At 36.7% G+C, this 22,543-nt stretch overlaps 1 protein-coding gene across 31 annotated transcripts in view; it reads right to left on the reverse strand.

Annotated features, from left to right (window-relative positions):
- The window catches only part of LOC101742581 (calcium-dependent secretion activator), a 66,814-nt gene that overhangs the window by 12,289 nt on the left and 31,982 nt on the right, over positions 1-22,543 (reverse strand). For 7 of the 31 annotated variants that reach the window (XM_062676599.1, XM_062676605.1, XM_062676597.1 and 4 more), the window contains exons 9-22: positions 19,388-19,545; positions 18,879-18,959; positions 17,266-17,435; positions 13,419-13,575; positions 12,795-12,916; positions 11,618-11,762; positions 10,688-10,794; positions 10,108-10,283; positions 9,295-9,339; positions 6,252-6,428; positions 5,954-6,090; positions 5,229-5,419; positions 2,989-3,181; positions 1,456-1,603 (exon numbers count right to left, since the gene is read on the reverse strand). In XM_062676599.1, coding sequence (XP_062532583.1) covers positions 1,456-1,603; positions 2,989-3,181; positions 5,229-5,419; positions 5,954-6,090; positions 6,252-6,428; positions 9,295-9,339; positions 10,108-10,283; positions 10,688-10,794; positions 11,618-11,762; positions 12,795-12,916; positions 13,419-13,575; positions 17,266-17,435; positions 18,879-18,959; positions 19,388-19,545 — 2,007 coding nt within the window. The remainder of the gene's footprint in view (positions 1-1,455; positions 1,604-2,988; positions 3,182-5,228; positions 5,420-5,953; positions 6,091-6,251; positions 6,429-9,294; positions 9,340-10,107; positions 10,284-10,687; positions 10,795-11,617; positions 11,763-12,794; positions 12,917-13,418; positions 13,576-17,265; positions 17,436-18,878; positions 18,960-19,387; positions 19,546-22,543) is intronic. The other 24 variants (XM_062676622.1, XM_062676621.1, XM_062676619.1 and 21 more) reach the window with 13 other exon arrangements.

Here is a 22,543-nt window from a genome sequence, read left to right on the forward strand (position 1 = left end):
AAAATACTTGGAATTATATAAAAACAAACCATTTTGTTTTTCCTTTGATGTGTCCCTCAAAAGTCTTTTATTTATCGATTGAGGCACTACGATGTCTACCGGGTCAGCTAGTTTTCAAGTATTTTTGTCCACTGTTGGACAAAGGCCTCTCACACGAAGCTAAACTTTTTTTTTTATCAATTAATGATTTATTTACTTTCACTGGACATAACAACGGATAAATAAGAGAAGAAGTGTCGCGGATAGACATCATAAAACTTAAAATATTTGACAGATGCCTGAATCTCGCTTACGACATTTTAAAGATAAGCTTGCCTATACCTAATATATACAAGTTCCGAAAAACAACATTCGGACCTCGATCTACCGAACAATATCACCCATTCGGTAGAAGATCTTCCCTTTGTCGTTAAACCTCCATACTCTATGGACTGGACTAATCTAATTGACTGTTTTACTTTACGACAAACGGCCCGCTCCGGCTCCGCTCGGGTCTTTAACAAAAATTTCAGCGATATTTGACGTTGTTTTATTTTTTTCAAATAAAAGAACTTATTGCGGCATAGCTATAATAGTTAGACGTATGCTGTCTCGACACTTTTTGTAAATAATAATTGTTCTACAAAGTCGTAGTACATTATTTTATTCTATCATCAATAGTTTTCGCAGGGCACGCCATGTAAAGAATATTTTAGGTAATTTTTTTACACCTTGGGTTAAATTATTGGAGTTTTAGTAAAGATCCCTATTTTTTTTCAAAAAAGATTATAGCCTATGTCACTCGGGAATAATTTAACTTCTAAACAGTGAAACAATTTTTGAAATCGGTTAAGTAGTTCCGGAGCCTATTCAATGCAAACAAACAAACAAATCTTTCCTCTTTATAATATTAGTATACTTATAGATATATTTTTACAATTCGGCGATATACGATTAGCGCTTATATAAGACTCAGGTCTTAGGTCTCATCATAAGTCTCAGAACCTTGATATCTCAAGATAAAAACCCAAATATAACTACCAGACCTCAAGATACTATTACTTCCTTATGTGTGAAATATATATCTGGAAAATAGAGCACAGTTCGTACAATATTCAAATATCGTCAAATAACAATTTAATCTTTCGTGATTACAAAAACTGTAGTGTTTGAAAAGTATATAAAAAAGGCGAAATTGAACCGTGTAAATAGTTTTCATTATTGATTAAGTGGAATAAACGTTACTCGTGACACATACACAAACACAGACACAAACTCGTGACGGCATACTTACACCACACAGAAACAACAGCTTTTTGATAAAAAGTAAAGAGTGGAATGTTTCGCAATTATAACATCCATATGAATTATCAAAATTTTCTGACTTTTTAATCGTCTTCCTCTTTTATAATTATATAATGAAGTTTATAATTATTACTTCATTAGAAGAGTAGTTAAGTATTGATCCGAATTCACCTTCGATGTTGGCTTTCTGACTGAGCTGCGTGTAGTTCAGAAGCGCCGCGTTCTCCAAGCTCGTCTGTATCATTGTCCGCACCTCCTCCGGCGCCACCGGTGTCACCACGTCTTTCATCAGCACTCTCTCCAAGAGCGACAGCGTAGCCTGGTGCAATGAAACAGAACTCAAGATTTCTTATTCAAAAATGCCACATTGCAAGGCGGCTCTCCACCATTTGCCAAAATCGAATGGTCGGCTTTTTCGGAAATATCATGTGGTTCCCAAGGTATAGTCTGGAAAAGCTTCTCATTCTTGCTCACTAGGAGAGGAAACGGTCCAAAGGGGGATCAATGAGATGGTTGGATACTATAAAGAAGACAGTTGGAGACAGCGCCAAACAGGAGATCCACCTCGTAGCAAACCGATTTTCATGGGAATACTTGCATACGTGTGGTCGCGATCCTCAGTAACGAGGGAATGACGAACAAGAATTCAAAAATCCCTAAGAACATCTAAATATAAATAGCAAATTCGCAAAAAAATCTATGATTCATTGGCTGCCAAACACGTATATAGGGTCTCATTTCTTTATCAGGAGAATCGGAATTTTAATTACAGGTTTCTGTCAACTTGAAAATTCTTATCTCTTTAAATTGATACGTGAAGCAAAAACTTTGTACCCATTTTTACGAAATTTGCGCGGACGAAGGAGTAATAAATTTCCCACACTTATAAAGAATATAGGGAAGGAGTGCAGAATATTATCATATTTTTTTTAAATTATGCTTTAAAAAGTCATTAAATCAATAAAAAAAACATTATACACACTACCGTGTATTTGACACACACACACGCATGTATACTATTTGTTTATTGCTGAAGTATGTGGTCTAATTGAGAATAGATTAATATTGTTTGTCTTTAATATTAGTTGTCTATAGTGTAGTCTTGGTGAAATCTGTTAAATAAGTGTAATGGTCTTTGACAATAGAACCACAATAATGTTCTAACTTATAATTTCAATTAATTATAGTCGAATTTCGACTACTGCGGGACCAGTAATAATAATAACTAGCGGCCCGCTCTGGCTCCGTTCAGGTATTTAACAAAAATTTCAACGATATTGACGTTGTTTTATTTTTTTAAATAAAATAACACTTAATGCGGCATAACTATAATGGTGAGACATATGCTGTCGCGACACTTTTTCTAAATAATAATGACGTGTTCTACAAAGTCGTAGTAAGTACATTATTTTATTCTATCATCGGTAGTTTTCGCAGAGCACACGATGTAAAGAATGTTTTAGGTAATTTTTTACACCTTGGGTTACCTTATAGGAGTTTTAGTAAAGATCCCTAATTTTTTCAAAAAAGATTAAAGCCTATGTCACTCGGGAATAGTATAATAGCTTCCAAACAGTGAAATATATTTTTTTCAATCGGTTTAGTAGTTTCGGAACCTATTCAATACAAACAAAGAAACAAATATTTCCTCTTTATAATATTAGAATAGATATAGATAAAATAATAAATACATTTATTTTCTACCTTCAGAGCTCCCTCCGGTCTTCCGAACGGGAATGCGTATCTAAAGTTAGTTATTTGGTGTTGCAGTAACGTCTTCAGCCGCTCTTTGATCTCGGCGAACTTCTCCTTCTCCTGGACGGTGATGCTGCCAACGCCGTCTGGCCTGCCAGGCAACGTCGCGGTACTGTGAACCACGTCTCCCGTAGGGCTTACTCTAGTAGGGCACAAGCGGGTTAGGGCCAGTCGAAGAGCCAGCGAGCTCAATAAGACTTGAAAACAATAATACATATCGACGCTTGAAAGGCAAACGTGACTAAGCGACAATGCGTGAACTTACAGTAGACTAATTTAAAGTTGAAATACCTGAAATAAAATTATATTTTAACGAATCTAGCTGTAGGATTGAAATGATTTTAATAGACCTAGAAATATATATTTTTTGCGCATCGAATATGGTTATTGCCTATCATTTATGTACAAAGCAGTCATTGTCGCTTAGTCACGTTTGCCTTTCAAGAGTCGACATATATATTTTTTTCAATACCGCATTTTTGTTATGTGTTATCCATCCAAATGACTTAATTTTGTTTACTTTTATGAATAAGTTTAAGGTACGTTGAAAAATTATCTGTGAAACCTTTTAATTTAATATTTTTGTTCCGGAAAAGATCGGGTCGCCGCTGGCTCCAAAAGACCGGAATGTGTTAGTTAGGGAAGCAGCCACAATTATACATACAATACATATTATACATTGATATTAAAAAAGTTATTGATTTGTAAAGGTTTTAAATACAAGGTTTGTTAACGGATGGGTAAATCTAAGCAACATCACACGTTAAGGTGAGGCGAATTGGGCGACGTGGTCATTACTAATTAATGTTTTGCATTTGACTCAGAAAAACGCGTAGGTACTGAATTTATATACCAGATAATGTTCTATAAAAAATTAGAACAAACAATCGTATTGGCAATAACATTGAAGATGTCTTTTTTGTCCTACCTAATCGTGGGTAGCCTAGGGGCTACTCCAACTACGTGTGGACTGAAAGAGCAGCTATGCGTCACGGTTTGAAGGGTGGAACAGCCTTTATACAATACAATTGAAACTTCGACTTTATGCCCGAAAATTAGTGTCGATATTGGCGTGGCGTTGCGATATGTTAGAGCTTCGGTAAATACTCAAGATTAAGGTTTTTATTATTTAAATGCTTGAACGGGCTTACGGCTCAGCTGTTGAGTGGTTGCCGAAGACATGACAACGCGAATCGTATTGGAAAATGATTCACGGCAGAAATAGGTAGGACGGTGGTGACTATCCGTGTAAGACCGCAATACCTTTAGTATAACTAGCTGACATGCTTTCTCGAGTCAAATACAAAGTATCAAAATATTTACTAAAACTATTACAGATTAAAAATGAACAAAGTACCTACAAAGGGCTCTAGCCTAAGGCATTCATTCGAGTCGCTTTGAATCTAATTAATCAGAAAACGATATCATTTAAAACAAAAAATCAATAGTTAATACAAACCTTTTCTAACAAATTTAGTAAAATTTCATTCGTTCATTCATTCAAGCAAACGCGAATTTGGAGCATTTACTGTACGTCAAAACTTCAGAAAACTTGGCACTCTTCTATCAAGGCAAAACTTTCTGCGACTTTTTCATAATGAAATTTATTTAGGTGTATAGAGTTTACTATATTCCACTCCCAAACGTCAGAAAATGAAGTTCATTGAAATTGCAAACAAAATCCGGTGATTTTAAGGGATGCTTTGTTATGACGAAACCAAAATTAGAATTGGCACCATCAGGTTGTGCCTGTAAGGTCTGCTTCGAGGTAATAGTGGTTTAAAACGGACTCAGACATTGAAATTCTTACCTAAGCCTCTAAATGTTGGTCAAATTATTTCTTAGGAATTTACAAACCACGTTAAAGATTTTATTTATTGCTTAGGAGTATTGGACGAGCTCACGGCCAAATTGTTGTTAAGTGATTACCGGAGCCCATAGATATGTCAAATATAAATGTGACCTTGAAAAATTAGTGTTAAATATATGTTATTTTTTGTACGTTATTACAAAGTTAAGTCGTACACTGTATGCATTACTAATAAAAATCTTACGTTACGGACTTTTTTCCCGGTTAGGGTACCCCTCATCGGCAACGTACCAAAAGGAACTTCGTTCGAAAAAAAAAGGCCCGGAAGCTACTCCCAACAACCTAGCCCTGAGACGTGATTAACTGGTGCTGTAGTCACCTGTTCCCGTGCACGTGGCTGGCGCAGAACGCGAAGGAGTAGTGCATGAGGGTCGGGTCCACGGTCTGCTGCCCGCTCTCCGCCACGTCCAAAAGGTCGGAGAGGTAGCAGAGGTGTCGATAGCAGCCTCGCACTCCGTACCGGGCGCAGTACTCGTCCAGGACGAACACTTGGCCGGGGGAGAACCAACCCTGATCGATTATAATTATTTGTAATTGCCTTTAGACTATTGAAAGAACCAAGCAAATCATCTCAGCTGTTAAATGGTTATTGGATTATCGCCATTGAAAGGTGCTCTAAGGTACCCCAAGGTCCGGTCATCGTTCTCGTCAAGCCCGTCGCTTGAGTGAACCACTGAGTTTCTCGCCGAATCTTCTCAGTAGGTCGCGTTTCGATCCCGTGGTAGATTCTGCGAAGCACTTACTCTTCATAGGGCTAGTGTTAGCAACGTCGTCAGGTTTGAGCCCTGTGAGCGTCGAGCCCTTCGTCGCAAGCGACGGGTTCGACGAGTACGGTGACCGGTGCTTGAGGTACCTAAAAGCACCGTTAATGGATCGGCAGGATCCTTAATGATGTGCTTAGAGCGACGTCGAGCGTAACAGATAGCATTAACACGTACCTACGGGCCACATACAGACTACCTTACAGGATCCTTTCAGAATCCCAGCAAAAGTTTATAGACAAATAGAACTTTAGGCTTCAGTTGAAGTGGTTGATTTACGCACCAGCGAGCAATAAGGGTCTTGTAGTCGATATTTCAAGGTCAGCGACTGCAGCGTGCAGAACAGTTGGTGGTGGTCGAACTGGCACGGGTCCGCCTGGATGTAGTCCTCCATTCCGTGCTTACGAGCTTTGTCTGCGTCTGGTGATGAAAGAACTACTGTAGGAGTTTTTGCTTATTGTATCATATCATAGCCGAAGAGTCATATTGATATCATATCGTTTTATCATCGCACCGCCCGCCACCGCAGTAGAGCTCATCCATACTACCTGAAGTAGTAGTTTAAAAGTCAGACCACTTACCTCCCATTATCTTGTGATGCGTATCGGACGTGGTGGGGGGAGTGGGTTTGTGACTTTGTCCCGTCGCTCTGTACAACGCCATCACCCACAGATGGCACTCGTTCTCGTCTGTGGTTCCCATCAGCACCGACTCTCCGTCGCGGACCGCGTTCATGAAGTACTTCGCGCCTTCCAGTTCTTTGAAATGTTACGGAGGAAATAAATCAAGGAGCCGAAGAAACTTAATTATACTCTACTTGCTTTTGCCCGCGACTTCGTCCGCGTGGAATAGTTCACAAATAAAGCTTTATTTTAGAACAAATTTGGTTAGCATAAAAAAACGTTATAGTGAGCCAACCTTAATATATAGACATATGCTGTCCCGGACTTTTTTTAGATCTTTTAAAGGGGAACAATTCTGTCATACATTATTTTAGCGAAACTTTAACCGTTTCTGCAGCGCACGCAGCGGAAGCTTTCAAAAGGTAAAAATAACCCCGATTTTGAAACATTACCTATATTTATAAGTGCTACGTTTGTATTGGTCTGAGCGTAATGTTATATAGCCTATAGCCTTTCTCGATAAATGGGCTATCTAACACTGAAATGATTTTTCAAATCGGACCAGTAGTTCCTGAGATTAGCGCGTTCAAACAAACAAACTCTTCAGCTTTAAAATATTAAGTATACCTATAGGTAGATTCCAATTACGAAGTCCCATTTGACAGATGTCATTATTATGTTATTGTGTGTGTGAATTAATTGTATAATGATTTAGATTGATTGTGTATTAAGCTATTGCATAGCTTCTATCGCGGGCCTTGAGCGCGGCGACTGTATCAAGAAATTCCGTAACGGAAATAACCTGACACCCCCACTACACCTACTATGACAGAGAGGCTGTCTGTAAAAGTGATGTCATATCACATTACATTGGGAAGTGATGTTTTGCGCAAGTCTACTATGTAGCTCGCGTTCAACACATTCACACGTTGCGCTTGGGTAGTGTTTAAAGTGAGAAGTCTAAATACCAATTTATGTACTATCAAAATATGTGATATAATTTCGTGGGTAACACAACGATAGCGCAATTCAGCTTTTCGTCAAGCGCCATCTATCGGCGACAAACGGAATTGTAAAATAAAAAATTATATCACATTACAATGCGTTGGGCGTGCCATTTTCTATCACTTAGTCGAAGAACTACTCCTACTACTCATTCAGTGATTGGAGTAGCATTAAAAATAAACTAGCTAAACCGTTGATTCTGGGTGAATGAGAGTTAGAACTAGCATCCAAAGGCGTGTCTCTATCCCATGTAGCGCCCTCTAGTGAGTGCGCGGTCAAAATGGAACACTCACAATGTAGCAGATTCATTGAAAGTTAGCCCACTGAGTTTCTCGCCGGATCTTATTTTATTGTTGTTTTAATATTAAATTATTATTGTCGATTTATAATTGCATAAGTTTATAAAAAATGCTATGCAATAGCTTTACCGCGGCAGTCTCCGAGTGCCACACGTGTTTTTTTTAAATGATGTTTTACGATCATGAACAAAAAATGATTATTATTTTAAATTATGCGTAACGTGAAGAGTTAGGTTCTAAGAAGCGTCAAAAGGGACATCGTAATTGGAATAGAGTATAATCACGTGGTACATATTTAGATTTGTTCTAAAGTTTTCTAAACGTCGGCTATGTACGGAAACACCTTAATTCGTTTTTTTTTTGTCATAGATAATTAAGAGAAACCGTTAATAGATACTCAGATATATTTTACGAGCCCAGGAACTTAACAGAGAAAAGAATGCTTCTCTTCTCTTCAAAGAATCTCTTTTTTTTCTTACCTATGCTGATAGCCTTGAGAGGCTATTTTAACTTAGCCCTAACATGTAGTTGAGCTCACGGAGCTCAAACCGAAGTGCTGCTAACACTGGCCCAAGCAAAAGCAGTGCTTCGCAGAATCTACCACCGGATCGGGAACGGGACCCACTGAGAAGATCCTACGAGAAACTCCGTGAGCTGTGTCTGTGGGTTAATTCGCTCGTCGAGCCCTTCGTCGCAAGCGACGGGTTCGACGAAGACGGTGACCGGTGCTTGTGGTACCTAAAAGCACCGTTAATGGATCGGGAGGATCCGTAATGACGTGTTTTGGGCGAAGTCGACTCGATTCTCTGGTGCTGTAGTTATCACACCGGGCAAACATTCGCGTGATGAACAAATTTGTTTGCTCTCCGTCTGGGTGCTTAATATCGACAAACGAACGTATTTCAATCTCTTGTTTCCATAGAGAATTCGAGTTTGGAGTCAGGTGACAGTTTGTGATAATTCTACGTCGAAATTTTAGAAAATTATGCTAGTATTTGCTTTTTGAGTTCCTTAAGGCGCATCTATATGAGCGATCGAAAATGCTCAGAGACATTAGTAATACCAGGGATATAGCGAAGACCTTATCTGCTACTGAGTTTTTTACTCAAAATCTCGTTTGAAGCACACGTTACCGATCCGGATACACAATCGTAGAAGCTTAGATTCCAATTTTGTGCCTCATGAATATTTTAGTGTCTATAAGCTTTGGCAACTGCCTAATATCAGGCGAGCCGTGAGCCTATCAGCCTCTGATGGTTATTTCAAGAAACGGACAGACATTTTACTTGACAGTGTGTTCCCAGAGGAAATCGAATCTTCATACGAAATTTTCTAATGCGCTTTTAATGGAAATCGATAAAACTAATTCAATTATAATCATTTGCGGTCGCAATATTTTCCTGACATTTCAATAAAATTTTATATCGAAGGGTTAAAGGTTATTACGTTTAAGCAAAATTTTTGAAACTTTAAATATGATAATGTCGCGTAATAAACGAAATGCCGCTTAAGCCATAATCTTTCACCCCTTGATATTATATACTACATGAATCCGAAAGACCTCATGAATTTCAATGGTCAACATTTCCCGTCCTAACATAATATTACCGCGAGATGACATAAGTGCGTCTCGTCCGCTTAAGTCGTATGCTTAAATACACTATCTACTATTAAAATTATTAACAAAAATTACTTACTAGTGTTGAAATTTTCTTTCTTACCTTGTCCAACGATGAGTTGGGCTGAAATCGAAAGCACGTGCTTTATGACTGAGCTTTTGAATAGATTCAGTTGTATCTCGCAAAGTTATAACGTCGGGTGTCTGTGTGCATATTGACCTGCTACTATGCATTAAATTTTATTGCACTAAATGGGTCAATGAACTCGAAAAAAATCGGTAGAAGAAACAATGCGAATCCCATCAGCGATCTTGGGACGCGAGGTCGAAATGACCCTGAAGACGATGACATAGATAACATGCGATAAGGACTTTTTGGTGAAAACGGGAGGAGCGAAATTATGTAAATTGTTTTATTTTGTTAACTTATTGTTTCCTTAGATATAAACATAATATAATAGTGGGGGCTTTTTAAATGCTTAGCACCTCTGTTAGGACATATTTGTGAGAAAATGAAATAAAGTCGCTGGACGTAATTTTTCCCATTCTTCCAAAAACTCCACCGAAGTTTCAATAAATAACGACTCTTTTCTGAGACTTTGTTATATCCTATTTCATCCAAACGGCATGGAGTGGTAGGCAGCGGCTTGGCTCTGCCCCTGGCATTGCTGAAGTCCATGGGCGACGGTAACCACTCATCATTAGGTGGACCGTATGCTCGTCTGCCTATAAAGGCAAAATATATATATTTTATAATTAAAGTTTTTTATACATTTAACTCTGGCAACAATGGCGTCGAAGAAGTCGCTTGCCATACTTAAAAATAAAAGAACAAAGGGGACCGTAGAGCTATAATTAAGAAGATTAAAGAAGAAGAAGAAGGCGACCGTACCGCTTGCGAGCTCTATGTAGTCGACAGTGAAGCCGTCGAGCTGCATCATCTCGGCCGGCTCTGACTTCTTGTCTTTATAGGAGCAAAGCGCGAAGGTGTACTGGCTGACCTGCACGAGCACCATGTACCGGCGTTTCCATTTCCGCCACACGTTCTTCCCTATTACGTGCAAGTAGCTGAGGAAGAAGAATAAATATTTTAAATGACTATCTATATATATAAAAATGAATTGCTGTTTGTCAGTCTCGCTAAAACTCGAGAACGGTTGGACCGATTTGGTTAATTTTAGTCTTGAATTATTTTTGGAAGTCCAGAGAAGGTTTAAAAGTTAGATAAATATGAAAATGCCCGGAATTAAATAAAAATAACAATTTTGTTTTTCCTTTGATGTGTCCCCCGTCGGACGGATTTCTTTCGTTTGTTTTAAGTTTATTTTATACAAAAGGTTAGGTATTTTATTTATCGATTGAGGCATTACGAAGTCTGCCGGATCAGCTAGTCTTAGAAATATATTTTTTTCTACTTTTTTTGTTCTTCTAATTTTTCCTCCGCTGTTAAGTCAATGACCAAATAAACTCACCCGCAATGCTTCATATTCAAAGGCTTGTCCATCCGACACGCGATCTTGATCCTCAAGTCCTGGTCAGGTAGATTCTTCGGAACCGTCATCCTGTGCCACTCCGGCGCCTGAAATGTTTACAGGTTTATTGTTAAACAATAGTGTTGCCTCATACTGGAATAGATAGATACAAGCGCAATTAATCAGCACAAATTTTATTATATCGGTACAACACTGGTATTTAGTTAACTAAGATTAGTTAATAACTGTTTCCTTAATGTTGATATTGTTGGTTAACTATTATAAGTCCAACGCGTGTAAACAATTGCTTAAGACGGTATTCAAGAGAATTCATCCCTTTTCTTGTTGTTCTTTTTGTTTATTAAAATTCTGGCTGTAGAGTATTTAGAGTATTTGTTATTATAATATAATATAACGTATCTCATTATAATTAGAATCGTCTAGTATCTAGCGTAATTTTCTGCTTTTTGTTAATTTCTGCTTTCTGCTTTCTGCTTTTTAGACATTGCACCTTTTTTTTAATGCTTAGGTGGGTGGACGAGCTCACAGCCCACCTGGTGTTAAGTGGTTACTGGAGCCCATAGACATCTACAACGTAAATGCGCTACCCACCTTGAGATATAAGTTCTAAGATCTTAGTATAGTTACAACGGCTGCCATACCCTTCAGACCGAAATAGGTAAGGCGGTGGTACCTACCCGCGCGGACTCACAAGAGGTTCTACCACCAGTAAAACCTTATACACAGCATTCTCTATTACAAGAGCAACCTGATTTAAGGATGAAAAATGAATAAAACCATAATACTGCACATTGAAAAAGAAGTTTCACTTCATTCACGTGCACCAAGTTGCACGCGTACCGTTTTATTATTATTCTAAGCGTTTCCCGCTAGTGCAAGAAGTAAATAACAAATGGCAGCGGTCCCCACCTTACTAGACAACGGTGTAGGTCTTAAGACCACTTTCCCCAGTTCTTTGTCTTCCAAAGCCAAAACTCCGGGGTTCTCTGTGTAAAGTTTCACTTTCACGGCTGGAAGAGGCTGCGTTGTACTAAAATCACCTTGCGTGTCCCACCTGTAAATAAAAAAGTATATTAAGTTCAAAAGGCACCTCAAAAAATTAATAATACATTTATAAAATTGAAGCATTATAAGGGGTGAAAGGCTATTTGGTTTAAGCATTTCGGTTATTACACGACATTACATCTTTTTGTAATTAAAGGTGCCTTTTATTCGGTATAACTTTTGCCCGCGACTTCGTCCGCGTGGAATAGTTGGTTTGGCATAACGCTAAATTTTACCCGCCTCTTCATTTATGTAGAATAAAATCTTTATAAAAACACCTTCACAAATAATGCTTTATTTTAGAACAAATTTGGTTAGCTTAAAAAAACGTTATAGAGAGCCAACCTTAACATATAGACATGCTGTCGCGGACTTTTTTTAATCTTTTAAAGGGGAACAATTTTGTCATACATTACTTTAATACCGTTTCGTACCATGTAACCCAATAAATGAAAAAAAGGAACTTAAAATGTCTTATGTACTTATGTCTTAGCCTTAAACACGATACCGTAGATTGAGGGCAATCGGGACCCTTTCCAAATCCAACACAAATTTTCAATGGTTTTTCTTAGGGTAATACCAAAAAATTGAGATTAAAATGGTTCCGGAGGCTTAAATTTTTATATGCGATGCGTTATTATACATAGTTCATTACAAAATATACACAAAAACTTAAAAAAACTAGCTTGACCCGATTCACCTTGGCTTTGGGGTGAATCAGGTTACGTATGGGGACAATAGAGTTTTTCGATAGGACTGGCACTATTTAGTTGTTAGGTAGGTACCTAACTTTAGGTAATTAATGATCTTTAATGAGTTACAAAACTTTGATGATTAAATTAAACTATTTAATATATAAAATATATATAAAATCTTAAACACTAAATAACGATAATTTTCAGTTCAACAACAAATCTAACAATTTAACAAAAGTATTGTGCTATCCCAGATTTGTTCCTATTCTAATTCTAATTCTAATCTCTATTCCCCCCAATCTACTATACTGAAGTATAATTAATTTTAATGATATTCTTAAACTCACATAGGCTTGGACGCCTCAGCTTGATCAGTCTGCAGTTTATCACCACCCTCCACTTCCATAGTGCAGTAAACTATTCTATTTGGTGCCAATGACTTCAGACCCTTAACCTCCATGACGACTACCTGTAATTTTAAAATTTTCATACAATCGACTTTTAAAATTATCGTAAGCTTTAAGTGTAGTTGCAATTAAAACCAGCTTGTGACTGAAAATGTGGTGTCAGTTAACTGTCCCTTGTATTATTTGCAGATGATATTATGAAAATCATTAGATCAATAATCTGTAATTTAAGTATATAAAAGTTGTTGTTTCCTAGAGAAATGGGTGACCCAATTTCGAGGATATTTTTAGGGAATCCACTGTGAAATTTGGCAGTGGTCGGATCAACGACGAATCAAAGGTCAGCCAGCAAACCATAAGTATGCTATAATAAAGCCAATAACTTTGCTTTTGCTAAAAATAATACTACTGAAATAGTTCGCAGTCCCACATTTGAACAACGAATGTATGCTAGAATTCAAACCGAAAAAAATATGATTGCTTTTTCAATGCCAACAGGCGGCGTGGCCATACAAACCCGTGTCGGCTCAGCAGGTCCTAATTCCAATAGCTTATTTTTATTACCTCGATTTGGAATGTTAGCACAACGTCCATTTTGGTGAGCTGCGTGTCAACTTCGCCGTCCGTTTCTCCCGTCAGTTTGTTGGCTAAAGAGCCTTGGGATCTGAAACATAGCTGCTTACTCAACCTTGGACTCGGATCCGGTCCGGCATTTGATCTGCTGTACAGATCGTTTGAAGCACCATACAGAGAAATGACCATCAAATGTTTGGTTGGTCCCAGAGCGAAAGCCAATTTTGTTCGCTCATGTTCAATTCGATTCGTTGCGAATTACGAATGTTTTATACAAAATTTAACGTTTTGATAGTCATTGGTTAAAAACAGTTAAATTTTGAAAGAAGAAAAAAAACCAGCAAATAGAATAAAAATTTAAAAAGTTTACGGTAAAATTCAAATTCAAAAAACACAAGACAGTCGATAAGATAATCAGACAATTGACATATATCCACAGACACGTAGCAATCGAAAATGATCGGAATCATTCAATGATTCAAGTGGAATTAATGACAATGTTATAGGTCAGTACATATACATTTAAGGTTATGAACACGGGACCAACGATCACAGGGATTGGAACGCAAAGTGCCAAAAGATGCCATCACCGATACCAAGAATGATTAAGCATTCAAAAAGGGATATTACAATAAGATCACTACACACATTTTCAGGCTATTGTTAGTTTGGATGAGGATGACTGAATTGTTTCAAATGAACGACTAGAAAGGTATATTGTGAACTTTTTAATGATTGTTAATGGCATGTTAAAATAAGAAAACGGTATTATATTTTATATTACCGATTTCAGTGTGTGTGCATAATTTGGAATATTATCAAGTAGTCTTGGCTATAGAATTTTATTTAAAAACATTAATCATTTGCTGTAACATTTCTAGTCATTCAAATTTTTAAAATATTTAATATCTAGCAGGAATCTAAACAATATCAGCAAAGCTTTTTATTATTCAAAACTTCTTATTAATTTCACTAATTTGTATGGCATTTAAGTGGAATCCAATTCACAACATTAAAAGCTAAGCCCACATTGAAGCTTCAAGCGTTGGTATGATAATATCAAAGTCAATGATCTGAATGAATAGTGATGGTTTAAACAAAAGTAAAATTAAATTTAGCAGTGAAATAAATATAAGGCTGGTTAATATTGAAGGTATTAGCAGGGCTACCTAACACAGAAGCTTGGGTACGGTTAATAGAAGCTAAATTCATAAGCTTAATTATTCCGGTAAGTACTACTTCATAAGCTTTTCTTAGCAGTGTTTCTGAAGCTATTTAGTTTTTTAATTTTAGCTTTTTGTTTATATTAGCTTGAAGCGCTAGATTTACTGTTATCTTACTAGGCTACTTTAGTGTTATATTATTCATAAATCTCTAGGGGATTGGGTTAGTCGTTTGGTTCAGGCGTTCTCTTGTGGGTCTACTCAAGACACGTGCTTATAATTATCATTTATTTATTTATTACTTGTACTTCCTTCACATATACCGTCCAGTGCCAGGGTTATTGAACCGAAAAAAAGAAGAAAACAAAATGAAAAATCAACAAGTAGTACTGAGTACGTGTTTTAGTCAGGGTAATATAGAAAAGTGCATTTTTGTTCAAACATTACACGATTTGTTTTCGAGAAAATGCGTTCTGTTGTATCAATGAGATTTTAATGAAATGATTGTTCATTCACTTTAGATAATATATGAAAATACTGTAAACATATTTGAAAAACATTTTACGAATAATATTAAGTTTGTTCCAACCTTTAGCAGCGTTACATTATTATAGTAAATGTTTTTCAAATTCACGCATTTCAACATTTGGACACTGCTTATTTACATAATGAGTATATATTACTTATAATATACCTGTATTTAATCGTCACCATGTAAACACAAAGCATTGTGGATTTAAATTATCATATTTTTAAGGACCAAATTTGAAAAGAAGGCTAAACTAATAAGTTTTCAAGAAATCATTGCGTGCCTAATTTTAAATTAATCTGCGTGCATCTGCTATGTTTTAGTTTTTTTTCTTTTCTTGTATTCGGGCATATTATTATTTTATAATCTCACTAACATGTTTAAATTGAAATGTTTTTAAAAACAATTTTTTTTGTAACGAAGTTCCTTATGGGACGATGCGGAGGGGTACCCTAACCGGGAAAAAACGTCCGTAACGTAAGATTTTTTATTAGTAATGCACACAGTGTATGACTTAACTTTGTAATAACGTACAAAAAATAACATATTTTTTTATTTTATAAGTGTGAATAAAATAAAGATGATAGATAGCTTTGTAAAATAGTTTTTTTTTTCAATTAAAAAACAATAAAAATGTGTACCCGAATAATTATTTTCTTTATACCTCGAATAGAACTTAAAATTAATATTTTTATAATAAGGAACTTCGTTCCTATCCGGTGTCCCACGACACCGACAATTATTATTATTATTTTAGGATTACCAATTCAATGTCGGTGAATCTACTGACACCCCTAGTTTCTGAAAATTTAATTTGTTGATCAATCTACTTTATTTCACATTTGGTCCACTATAGTTATGATAATAAAGCATTAAGTCCCTTTATCGTGGTTAGAATATCCGACTTTGTTACAATAACGTTTAAATACAAAACAACATTGACCGTAATGATTTAAATAATGAAAGATAATAATATACAATCATTGATTTATTTGATGCGCACTGGAGAAACTATTGAATGATCTAGTCACGATTACATTCCTAATATATATTAAATGCTGTTGGTAGTCTAAAATTCTTTGTGCAAAATCGTAAACAGTTTTTTAGTAAATTATTTAGTATTTTGTAAGAAAACCCAAATAATTCTATTTTATATTGTAGGTACTTAATAGCCGTTAGGCACATTGCAAATAAACACCTATATTGATAACATGAACCGATCATTCATAGTTTTTAAACAACAACACATACACAACATCGATCCGATAAATTATGATTTTAGCGTTGTTAATTTTGTTAAGACGTTCTCCAATTACTTAGTACTGACAGAGAAATTCGTGTTATTTAAAAAAAAACATTCTAGAGCAATTTTATATGCTGAATAGTAAAGATAAAACAGTATTTGAAGACATGAGTGGATGAAGGTATTAACTACAATTTTTAAGATTTTTGAATTTTTACATCGAACGAAGGTGTTATGTGCTTAAAAGCCATATTAGACCTTAAAACTCCAAGTTTAAAGTCTATTTTTAGGAATTGCATGTGTTGATGGTATTATGTACGAAGAAAGAGTACAAGTAAGTTTGTTGCAGGTTTTCTCAAAATTAACAAATTGTATCAAATTCCCTTCATCCACTCATGTCTTCAATTCTGAGTACCGTATTACGTAAAACTATAGAGTTAAGTCTTATTAGTCTCAGTTAACAAGCTGTAAGCGTACAACTTTTTTAATTATTGCTTACGGCACCAGACCTACTTGGTGTTAAATGGTTACCCGAGCTCATAGACATCTGTAACGTAAATGCCTCCACCCACTTTCGAGATATGAGTTCTTAAGTCTCAGTTTTTATAGCTTAAAAAGCAAAGTTTAACTTTCAAAGTTAACAACACCAATCCATATATATATATTACATACAATATAATATATTCTCTTTCCGATTATTGATTTCGTCTTCCACATAAATAAATTGTATGCGATATTTTCGTGATTTCGACTTTAAAATCATTGACATACACCACACATTTGCTTTGTATAAAACATAGTAGAAATTTAACATCAAAAATCAGAAAGAGAATTTAGTAATGAACCACAAGTAACAAATGAATATCGATTAGCTTCTGAGTGATGGTTCACGATGGTACTGACCTGTGGTTATACCGCTTGATTTTGTGGAGTCCGTATTTGGAGTCCGCCCCTCCCTTCGACACGGGCAGGGACTCCAGATTCGCCATGAGGAGGTTGATGGATGACTTCAGCTCCTCAATGTACAGGGATTCCATTTCTTTAAGCACAAACTTCGGCATCAGCTTCCGATTCTGTAATAAGAGAATTGATACGCGTCATTGCCTTTCTGATGGTAAGTCCGTCTGATGACATACAACAGGAATATCGCATTCACATTGCAAAATTAAGTTGTTTTTTTTCTGCCTATGCTTACGGTCTTGAGAGACTATTTCAGCGTAGCCTTAACTAGTAGGTGAGCTCACGGGTCTCAAACTTGAAGATGTTGCTACCACTAGCCCTAGCAAGAGGGTGCTTAGCAGAATCTAAATTCTAGATTTCTACTGGTGGTAGGACCTCTGGTGATTCCGCACGGGTAGGTACCACCACCCTGCCTATTTCTGCCGTGAAACTGTAATGCGTTTCGGTTTGAAGGGTGAGACAGCCGCTTTAACTTGAGACCTTCGAACTTATATCTCAAGGTGGATGGCGCATTTACGTTGTAGATGTCTATGGGGTCCACTTAACACCATATGTACTGTGAGCTCGTCCATCCATCTAAGCTAAAAAAAAAAAATCTACCACCAGATCGGAAACGCGATTCACTGAGAAAATCCGGCGAGAAACTCAGTGGGCTGTGTCTGTAGGTTAATTTACTCGCCGAATCCTTCGTCGCAAGTGACGGGTTCGACGAGAACGATGACCGGGAAAAATTTTAGTATTAGCAGCAGTGATTATAAGGCAATAGCAAATATGTACATATATTCTATTATACTTTGTATAGAGTTAGATTACGATTTAAATAAAGCTTTATTTGTATTAAGAGAAGTCTTAATTTCGTTTGGGATAACGGCTATGCTGTTCTATGGCATATATGTAATAACGGCTATGCTTCAAACCGAAACGCGGGAATGTTTGCGACAGTACATTCTATTTGCAGCATCCAAGAATTATAGGGAGAAACATTTTGCGAATATTATCTCCGTCTGTGTATGAACCTATTCTATGAGGGACCATGCGATGATCCGATCATCTCTTATAACGAAAGAATAGACTTCATTCGTACCACAACTGTAGCAACTCCGTTAATTCTTTTATTTTCTTTCTCATTGCTTAGATGGATGGACAAGCTCACGGCATACCTGGTAGTGTTGAGTATAGGCATGAGCAACGTAAATGCTGCCACCCACCTTGAGACAAGAGTTCTAAGTTTGAATCTTACAGTACAACGGCTGCCCCACCTTTCAAGCCGTAACGCATTACTGCTTCACGGCAAATAAAGGTAGGATGGTGGTACCTACCCGTCCGGACTAAACACACCCTACCACTAGTAAAGTTAGCAATGAACTACAAACAAAGGTATTATGCCAAGTCCAATCCGACTATGGAAGCCATAAAAACATCAAACTTAAGTATCTCTAGAAAACAGTATAGCAAGATGTTTCAAATAAAATATGTTCAGTGGCCACGAAATTTCTGTACCGATTCTAAACTTTAAATCAAAGGAATAAAGTTTATATTTCTTCATACTCTCTTACCTTCTCCATTTCGTTAACTTTTTGCATTCTACCGTCTAATTCTCTTCTAATGGCAGCCGCTTGTTCGTCTGCTGAGTCCAGCTGCGTGCAAAAAATTAAAGTAAATCCATTAATATAAATGGTGATTACAATTTATTATTATATTCTGCCGTGAAGCAGTAATGCGTTTCGATTTGAAGGGTGGGGCAGACGTTGTAACTTTACTGAGACCTTAGAAATTGTATCTCAAGATGGGTGGCACATTTACGTTGTGGATGTCTATGGGTTCCAGTAACCACTAAAACCCGGTGGGCTGTGAGCTCATCCACCCATCTACGCAATAAAAAAAAATTCATTGGATCCTATACGTCGATCGGAGACTTCAGATACCTTACAGGGCATGTTCCGTATCCTTTCCTGATTTGGATGCGATTGGTGTGTCCAAACTCAAGATACCATCCAAGATACCGTATATACCTACTGATTTACCCAGGAACGAAACATTTCTTAAATTAAGTCTTAACTCTTACCAATAAGGCATTAAACAGCAGTTGGTGTTCAAATTTCTTCACGCCGAGAATCTGTTGGAACATATCGTAAAGCTGCTCCTTACTGAGGATGCATTCCGCGTTCAAGCTCTGCTGCTGGGCCCGGGATGGCCTCTTGGAGTCGTCGTCCCCAGGTATTCCTGGACACAATTACATAATCACACGCCGTTTCATCAATGAAATTTACATATTGAAAGCCTTCGTTAATTTGAGGCAACATCACAAAACATAAAACTGAGGTTATGTTAGTATTACGAAAAATCCAAATTCAAAGAGATTTCTCCTCGAGCTGGTCAAGTTTCCTTAAGTGAAGCGATGGTACTTAAGGAGACACCTAAAGTTTCATCGCATTAATATGAGCAGTTAAAGGCGCTAAGTTGATAATTTAAAGCACTCGTGAACCGTTAGGCTTACAAAATGAAACTAAGTGCTGATTTCACTATTACCAAAGAAGTCCAATGTAAATAGACCTACGTTACGTAATACGTGTGCATGCAATCGCGTTTCAATTATATGTACAAATCTCAGAATAAATTAATTGCAAAAGGCCGTATGTGCTTTTTGCGAAAAATGCTTTTATGTGAATTATAACATGGCTTGTTTTGGCATCTCGACATTAAGATTATTTTTGTAAATATTTAAGGCTATTGTAAATATTCTCGTGGTGATATTTACAATTTATTAGTATCAAGTACGATTAGAAAAGTTGTAATAAAGCACACCTGACCTTATGCCATTAATTTCGAGAAACAATTCTGCCAGGTGTAAGAAAATCGCTACCAAACATTTTTAAAACAGCTAAATTGATCAATATTTGACTTTTTACTCCAGAAATCCAGAAATCACTTGACAGTAAACCGTGTGGTACGTAAGTACCACCTACTCACTCCTACCTACTCATTTGTCAGTAAAAAAGTAACAAGAATCTTTTTAATCATTTTCCGACGTGTCATGGTTAGTAAAACTAATGGTTTTTGGAACAATTTTCTTATACTCTGTAACGAAATCAAAATTAACTGCCTCTTAAGCTATTCAATTAAGTAGATTATAAAATTTTCACAATCAAGTTAGAAGTTTAGTGCAGATCACAAAGCAATAAGGCGCTTCAAAACAACAGTGAAACAGCACGATCGCGACAAGTTGTCACATAAAATGAGATCGAAAGCGCTTAATTTAAAACTGATAGACTAGTGATCTAGAAAAAACTGTAAATAATACTAAAATTCTGATTGTCTGTTAGCGCTTTGACTCCCATTCCCAAACATCAGCAGTTCTATTACTTAATAGGTATACCAATATTATTTAATAGACCTGCTCATGCTAATATTATTTATTGAAACACTGACAATTCTTTAGCTACAATTAGCTTTGAAACTATAATACAATAGCTGAATATTGTATATCAAGGCAATAGCTCAACCGAGCACAAAAGCGGAAAAAGGAGAACAATCTTGCAGTGCGTCTTACCTTAAAATATCTATAATATTCGCATGAAAATAAACATAGAATAACGGAGGCGTATCTCAAGAGAGTTTTTATTAAATTTTGATTTCTAGAAAATACTGTAATTAAATAAAAAAATAAAATCAAAATAATCTGTGGCCAATCATGAAAAGAGTATATTATATAAAAAAAGCATTCTTCAACGAAGCGATATTACAGATGCTTGGTACACCGAATACGCAAGTGCTTTAGGAACAACAATTAGGTATAATCACTATGTAATTTTAAAATAAACAAAAGAAACAGTACCTAAATGCACGAAAAACAAATTTCTTGAATATTTTAGTTACGTTGAACCGCCTTAGCTGGAATGGCTAGCTTTGACTTTCGCTTCACATTCATATGAGAATCACAACACGCAAATGGTTGCGCGATGTGATTCCGCACGGGTAGGTACCACCACCCTGTCTATTTCAGCCGTGAAGCAGTAATGCGTTTCGGTTTGAAGGGTGGGGCAGCCGTTGTAACTATATTGAGACCTTAGAATTCATATCTCAAGGTGGGTGGCGCATTTACGTTGTAGGTGTCTATGGGTTTCAGTAACCACTTTACACCAGATGGCCTGTGAGCTCGTCCACCCATCTAAGCTTCATGGGTTCCGTAAACCGACATAATATGAGATACAAGCCGCACTCGCCCCCTTCGCTGGGCATTTAAAATTAACATTATTATTTATCGTCATTATTATTAGGGAGTCCAACATTCATGTCAATATTAGCCTATCCATTAAGTACATGTAATGTCTACATGGATACCAAGTTGCAAGTCAATCGGATGCATGGTTCAGTAGTTATAATAGAACATCCGTAAATACCACTGTAGATTTATATATTAGTATAGAAGAACGAAACGGAGTACCAACACTGAACGAAGAATCATAGCCGGCCTCTAATAAGTGAACAGCTTCATCAGCTTTTAGCCATAAAGAGACAAACTTAGAACAAATATGCTTGGACACGATTAAGAATAGCGTTGTCAAAGAAAACTTCTCAATAAACAAGGTAAAAGGTACACTGAAATGAAGTGATTAGTTATACAGTAAACGGCGACCTGGTATTTAATGAGGGGTTATTAATTTCGTTTCGGATAACTCAAAAACCTGCTAGTGTATTTATTACTGGTGGTAGGACCCCTTGTGAGTCCGCGCGGGTAGGTACCACCACCCCACCTATTTCTGCCGTGAAGCAGTAATGCGTTTCGGTTTGAAGGGTGGGGCAGCCGTTGTAACTATACTGAGACCTTAGAACTTATGTCTCAAGGTGGGTGGCGCATTTACATTATAGATGTCTATGGGCTCCAGTAACCACTTAACACCAGGTGGGCTGTGAGCTCGTTCACCCATCTAAGCAATAAAAAAAATACAATAGTAAATATAAATCACATTTCGGATTCAAACAGAGACAGAGAGAGAGTAATTGAAGCACCTGTTTTTGATATTATCAACTACTTACAGAAGGCATTTCATTTTAAGAAAACCTTTCTTTTTATGCATATAGATATAAATTGCGAAGCTTCAAGCACATGCGTCTTCGGTTACTTTGGGCAAGCTTTGCATTAAAAAAAAAACCAAAACAAAAAAAAAGAAAAAAATCATAAAACGATTTGTTTCATCCAGCGATACCTGTTATTCCTGTT

Source organism: Bombyx mori, chromosome 27 (genome assembly GCF_030269925.1).
Source record: "Bombyx mori chromosome 27, ASM3026992v2".
In the NCBI taxonomy this organism is placed as follows: domain Eukaryota; kingdom Metazoa; phylum Arthropoda; class Insecta; order Lepidoptera; family Bombycidae; genus Bombyx; species Bombyx mori.